Genomic DNA, 7,044 nt, shown 5'->3' with positions numbered 1-7,044 from the left:
AACTGGATTTTATTCAAAAGATGTTATTTTGGAAATTGCATATGCAACTTTTAATGAAATCCCCTGCATTGTCCGGCTTTGGTGAGAAGGATTGCAACGAAGTCTGCGTGGCGAACGCGGGCGATTGTATCCTAGTGCGTGTGTGTTTGAGGGCGTGATACCTGGGAGACGGCGTCTTGGCATGGAGGTAGTATTGTACCGCACCACTCAAACTGGTCAAACGCACATGAGTACGGGCACGTGGGAGCTGACGATGGCAGTGTTCCTATCGTAGTAGTTGGGCCATTGGGCATGGACGGGACCAGGGGCTCCATCGATCGACGTGCAATTATTTTGGCATCCACCGCTTTTGGTGCCACTACGTTCCATGTCCAAACGTCGGCTTGAAGCTACTACCTCCAGCCCGAAATAAACCCGCCACAACGGGAAATTGCAAATATTTTCAACAATTTTTCGAAGTTGAAAAATCCAGAAATAGTCGGTTAAAGTGCTCAATCCTGAGAATCTAATTGGCCCACTCAATGAAAAATAAACTCTCATTTCATCAAAGCAGAATGTTTTCAAGATTTCATGTTGAATTCACGACAAAATCATACGGATACAGATCAATTATCCGAATAAATAGAATGAAGATCGTTTTTGAGCGGCAAAATTTGCATGGCGCGATTCCCATGAAAGACCTGACGTCTGACCAACGCCGGGCAGTAGTGGACCACCTCCTCTTGCGTGTAGTGAAGCAACCGTGCCAGCTCCAACGTGCCCAGTTGTGTGGATCCGTGAGGTAGTATTCCACGAGCAAGCCATCCGGTCCTAGTGCTTTGCTTTTGAGGGCGCAGTAGAAATCATTGGCCGTAAGCGGTGCCTCCATTGCGCGGCGTTGGGTGATGGTCAGGCGACGGGTGGTCTTCGCCAGAATCGAATGTTATATGGATCTCTTGAAGTGGCGATGGGGACGGTTGATGTCGCGCGATGGACTTCGAAAGATGTGAGTCCAGAAGCGTCGGAACTTCGTCACCGTGTCGTCATATTCTTGCTTAATCCAGAGTGATAAACGATCTGGTAGACTTGTTTCAATGGGCGGCCTGATAAATGCTTTAGAGCAGCATTCATCTTGGTGAAGGTCTTGGTCGAATCTGTTGCGTCTGTGCGATTCTTGAAGTGATGCGTAGTACTTGTCCTACAGCGCCTGGGCTTCCGCGAATATCTTCTAAGTTGCTTGTGATGGTTTGCGAAGGAAAATGGCTGCTTTAAGTCTCGCATCAGCGAGAAGAGTACTCAATTTTCGTTGGGTGGAGTTGTGATGCGTTGCGAAGGCGTCGCGGAGGTATATGCCGTCAGAGCGCTTGTGTTCGTCGAGGAGGCATCCAGGATTGTAGTTGGGAATAGAGGGTGTTGCGAGTTTGTTCAAAAGGTCTTGTATGCTTGAGCGCAGGTGCTATAGAACTTGGGGTAATTGTAGCAGCCAGGTCGGACAACGCCATGGTTGGGCAACAAGGTGTGGTGACCAAGTGCGGGTGGCGATATCGAATATGATAGGGATATGGTCGGAGTGACGCCACTTCATTCCATATGCATGGCGTCTGCGTCGGACGTTGTTGACGAAGATACGAGAGCTCATGAGTACCATATCAATGCTGCGGTTGGATTGGGGGCTGGTGAACTCCATTGTTGTCGGATGTTGGATGTGCCAGGGTTCGGTCAGCTGCAAGACAAGTTGCCAGCCCATGAGCAGAGTGCGCGACAAGCCAGACGCCAGGGGTGTAGTTGCGGCCGTTTCGAACCGGCCAAGCGCTGTGTTGAAATCAACACAGCCAATGTGAAGTGCTTCGGTTGGAAAGGCGCGTAGTAGGGCTTGGTAGAAGGGGGCCGTTTGTGTGGTTGAGCAGGTACGTAGAGGACGTTAATATACATTTGTATAGCGTTGAGCGTACCTTGAACAACAAGGTATCTGTTATCAAGGGGTGAGGTTCGAGACGAAGGAGCGTGAGACGTCGACTGAGTTTTGGATGGGACAAGCGTTCGTGATGAGCAAGCCGACTCAATTGTGTCCATTGCACATTTGAGAGTCGAGATGCGACCAAAATTCGCAACCCTGGGCATCGGTGGTGTGCCAGTAATGAATGGCGTTGTGGAGGTTGGTAGGCGAGGTGAACTTGGTTTCTTGTAGAGCGATGAGTCAGAACTTGTTGGCCAGAGTAGTGAAGAGGGATCGGTGTAAGTGATTGATGCCGTTCGCGTTGATGGAGACGCCACGAAGTTGCCACTCGGCCGGATTAGGCGGAGTAGCAGGGGACAATGTAGATGTCCATAGGATGGGCTGCGGCCAGTTGCAATATGGCTTGATGTACTACTGAAGTTGATTCATTGGAGCGTTGGAGGAGGTAGTTGCCCAAGGGTGACGACGTCAATGCACACAAGGTGGCGTCTTATCAGAGGAAATATTAGTCCTTGCGTTGACAAGGACTAATTGGTAGTTGTCGTTGTTGGGGACAATGGATGACAAGATGCAGCGTGCTGGGTCAAGTTGGCCGACTGCGTGTGACCAAACATGTGCCCAAAGTGGTTGCGGCTTGGTGGTATTCAACTGTGCTTGTACGCCGGCGATGATCTTGTCGGAATACATGAGGCATTGGAATTAGCGTTGGAGAGCATGACCAGGAAGTTTGGCGTGCAGTACCGTCATGTTCGTGGGTGTCCGGACATCGATAAGGGGAGCGAGGTGGCCTGGGCTAGCCTGCAGCATAGAGAGGGTAGCGCTAGGGTCGTCTTCCGCTTGGAGAAAGTTAGCAGATTGTTCCAAGTAGTCGATGAGTTCATCGATCGTCATGGATTCGACTTCCGTGTTGATGGTCAAGTAAGCTTGAAGGTTGGCATGCGAGCGGCAGTATGTGGCGTAGAGATTTGCATTTCCAGCTACAGTCATGTTGTACGGGGCTGGGAAGGGGTCGGAGTCGTCAACGACGTCTTGAAAGGCTCCAAACATGTTGTATGAGGTGGGAAATGAGTGTGCTACTGTTCCGCCTTGGCCAGTCACGTCATCATCGATGCTTTTCGCGTGGGACAGCTGAATAGTCGGTGATGCCTAGGACGTATAACGACGCGAGAGTTCGCTCGATACCAAATGGGCGAGTCATCGGGGATTACTGTGTACGTATGCACCAAGCGGTCATGGCCGGTATCAATGATGTGCGGATGAGCAAGGACCGTGAGCTTACTGACTGCCGCATGCGAGATGTTATCGTCAAGATGAGTCGCGTGGGTAGGTCGAATGGGCGTATCAGATTCGTCTCCGCTGCTAATGCGTCTCATATCATCATTATCTGAAGTCGGGTCATCGTGGTCTACGTCGTCTGAGTCGCTGGACGAGTCACCAGATTCCAACCGAGTGTCGATCGGGCCAGCAGGTGTTGTCGAACCTTCAGGCGCGGGAGTGAATTGTACGCAGATGTGTCTGGAGTGGGTGTGGGTGCTCTGATGTCAGCCTGTGGTTGCTGCACACGTTTAGTGCGAAGTCTAGGGGGTACACCTTTGTTGTAACGCGCGATGCGATGATTTACCAAAGTTGGGTTGGAGCCAGGCACGTGTAATAAAGTTCACGGACGGGGTCGTTGGGTGCGAACATCAGCATTTGGAGAGATTTCGTTTGGCAAAATAAACGGTGATGTGTCGAGATTGAATGGAGTTCTTGTCTAACGTCGACGTGATCATTAAGGGTGATTCCCTGAGTGCGTCGAAGTATGACCACATGCCGTCAGGCAGAGTGTCGGACGCTAGCGTGAGGTCGGTTTACTGCAGATGCGAGTATTCAGAGTATTCTCGGATCGGAAACGGCCGTCCGCATATCATGAGTATCAGACCACCCAGTAGGGTAACTATATCCCGGCCAGTGCAGTTGAAGCAGATGCCCACGCGCAGGAAGAACATGCAAACACTCTTTGTTGTAGTGCAGGTAGCCGGTTTGTGTGTTGTCGCCAAGCTTTCGAGCATGATTTGGAGTGGGCAAGTTGCGACCGACCGCCAATTTGCACGCATTCAATACGTTGAATGGAAGGGATACCGTAGCAGCATGACGACGGTCGACATCGGTGAGGCTGCCAACTTGGAATGCTTGCATAGACGTACCGAACTTGGTATCCGTCGGGCGACAGCAAACGTTGGAGTGCGTCATATACAACGAGGGACGCTAGTTGACATCGACTTCTGCCTTGTCCAAGGGGGGAGGTAGTCGCTGATGCGGCGGGTTAGCACGGCTATCCCCATATTGTTTGCTTAGTAGGTCTAGACCCCAAAGTGGCATGACCACTCACTTTCGTGACCCTAGGGGCAACAACGCGATTGGGAACGGTCAGGTTAGGCGTCGGTTCATCAGACAAGGTGTTATGGTGGCCAGGTGGGTTGTCCAGTGGGTCCAGAGGCTCCAGAGAAGTTTGAACACTCACTTAAGTGCCCTATGGGCAGCAACTCGACAGGTGTTCAGCACCGATGAGTCCAGTTCCTTCGGCTAGTGTTTGTCCATTACCAGACCGGGTGGTCAGTGGGTACAGGGGCTCCAAAGGAGCTTGAGAACCCAAGTTTGTGGCCCCAGGGGCAACAACTCGACCCGCAATGGCGCGAGAGGATGGTTGAGGTTTGGTAAGCCGGCAGCAGCATGGCGGGGGCCTGAGCGAGCGGGATCGGCAGTTGCGACGTGCGACCGAGAAATATAGACAGGCGATTGGTCGGCCGACAAGGTCATGGGTGCGAAACTGGAGGCGATTGGCGGGAACTATGCGCAAGGTGGGTATATTGGTTCAGATCGGAATGCTACCGTCTTCCACCGAACACACCGCTTATGCGGTGTATTCGAGTTTGGTCCAAAATTCGCCCCGAGGCAAAGTTGCCATCGTGGATTCGAATACACCACATACCAGAATACACCGTAGGGTGCGGTCTAAAGGAATGGGTGGAGATTTGCCCGCACGGTTAACGGGCTTTGCTGTCTTCCCAACTCGAAACGGTTGTGCTGATCCGAAGAAGTGTTTCCGCCGTTCAGAATAAGTTCATATTGATCCAAATGAAAGGCAGGTGTTAGCTATGTCTCCTTTCCCTTCTCAGTTGATGACACGAAGTCGTAAAGTACGTCACCATCGATCAGTGAGGTTTAATTAAGATTGGATGGGCGGCTTTGGACGCGACTTCACATCGATGATTGCGACGGGGAGAGGAGGCGAAGATAATACCTGCCTTCAATTTCGATGATTGTGATCTCGCGGCTGAACGGTTGCATATTGTCGAATACACATTCTCGCTCATGTCTTTTCGGTTGATCACGACGATCTTTAAATGCGCCTTCCTTGCCGCCGTGAACAGCAATAAGCCAGCGTCGGGCTCCTCGTTCTTAATGAGATCTTCCAACATGCCAGCGTCTGTGACGTCTTTCAGCTCCTCGATATCGCCCATAGCGATCACAAAGGCGGGTTGGTAGTCGACCATGGATAGCTGTCCGCCATCTAATCTGTGGAGGCATTGCCAGAGCGACGCGGGGATGTTGTTGTGGATGTCGTACTCCTGTGGGAAAAAGTAGGTAGGCGCCACCAAGACAGACTCATTCAAAGATGCCTCCGGCGCCAACAGATTGGCATACTTCCTGTGCCACTCGGTCTCGTCGTACCCATCCGACAGAAGATCGCGCAGAGGCGTATGCAGCGCCGCGATGTCAAACAGCTGGGAAGACGGTAAAATACTGCATACCTGGAAAGCTTCCTTGATCATATTCGCGTCGACGTGCGTGTCGGCCCAATCAGCCACCCACTTGCTCACGATTAGGGCGGTCGGCTCCTTCACATTCCCCGCCTTCGTTTGCATCTGAGGATCGTCGATCGCTTTCTCAAGATACTGTACTTGTCGTAGCACTTGTCATAGAGCTGCTGAAAAGAGCGGTTGATGGCGACGTCGAGCGGCTGCGGGATCGTCGTCATGTACTTGGGAACCATGATGGTGTAGATGTTGTGCTTCTCCAACACGCGGTTCTCCACCAGTTTGATATGCGGGCCGTAGGCATCGAGTAGAAGAAGAGTCGGTTCGCGAAGAAGTGCCGTTTGCGGGCGACGCTTGAGGATCTCTGAGGCCCAAGAGGTGATTGTGTCGTCCGACCACATGCCCGTCGAGTTGACATCGACAACGGTTCGAGAGTCGACTGTCGGTTTGTCCTTGAGCTTGCTGAACAGGAGATGTGCACAGTAAATCTTCCCGGTCATTGATACGAGGAATGTCGCCGTGAAGCGCTTGCGGGAGGATCCACCTTTGCGTAGCATAACGTTCTTGGACCTTTTCTTGATGATCGTAGAGTACCCATCGGTTTCAAAGTAGCGCGGGACTTGATCCATGTTGAGAACGTTCTCGACTTTGATGCCGTGCTTCTGAATCAAATCCGCCACCTTGTGCAGGAAAACGTCGGCAATCGCCCTGGCGTCGGCCGGCAGGACGCGGGACGACGTCTCACAGCGCGAAACGAGCTTGTTGCGACTCTTGAACCGGCTGAGCCACTCGGATGAGGCTGCAAAGTCAATCGCGAGCTCGTCCTGGCTCTGATCCAACTCCTCGCTGTTGTGCAAGCTGCGCGCTTTGGCCTGGATATACTGGTCTAACACGCGTAAGCCGAGCTTGTTTTTGCCGTCGATCCAGCTCACCAAAGCCTCTTCGAGCTTGTGGAGCTTGGTCTTGCGTCCGCCACCATCACCCCGACGACGAACATGGATGCGCTTCTCGGGCGTGTTAACCATGGCCCTCAGTTTGACCTTCTGAGCGACCCAGTCCCGGATCGAGGAGACTGCAATCATGAACCGTTTAGCGAGCGCTGCATATCCATGACCTTTGACTCCCGGCTGGTATAAAGCGATCATTTGAAGCTTATCTTTGATGGAGTAGATCTTTCGCTTCTTTGTGCTGCTCGATCGATGCACTGGATTGGGTGGCGCGTGCTCATCCGGCGACTCGAACTGGTCCTCGCCGAACTCATCGTTGCTTTTCAACAGGCCATCGCTGAAGTCATTCTCGCTGCTGATC

At 52.2% G+C, this 7,044-nt stretch overlaps 1 protein-coding gene across 1 annotated transcript; it reads right to left on the bottom strand.

The window, feature by feature from the left end:
• Positions 1-2,635: 2,635 nt before the first annotated feature.
• On the bottom strand, positions 2,636-2,983 carry H310_07865 (hypothetical protein; the record flags this gene model as incomplete). Its single annotated transcript, XM_008873379.1, has 1 exon — positions 2,636-2,983. One exon carries the CDS (start codon positions 2,981-2,983, stop codon positions 2,636-2,638), a length of 348 nt encoding a protein of 115 aa, XP_008871601.1.
• Between the last annotated feature and the right edge of the window lie 4,061 nt (positions 2,984-7,044).

Source organism: Aphanomyces invadans (assembly GCF_000520115.1).
Source record: "Aphanomyces invadans strain NJM9701 unplaced genomic scaffold supercont1.15, whole genome shotgun sequence".
Classification (NCBI taxonomy): Eukaryota; Oomycota; class Saprolegniomycetes; order Saprolegniales; family Verrucalvaceae; genus Aphanomyces; species Aphanomyces invadans.
The sequence above is the reverse complement of the archived record's forward strand: the minus strand, read 5'-3'. Positions and strand labels throughout refer to the sequence as shown.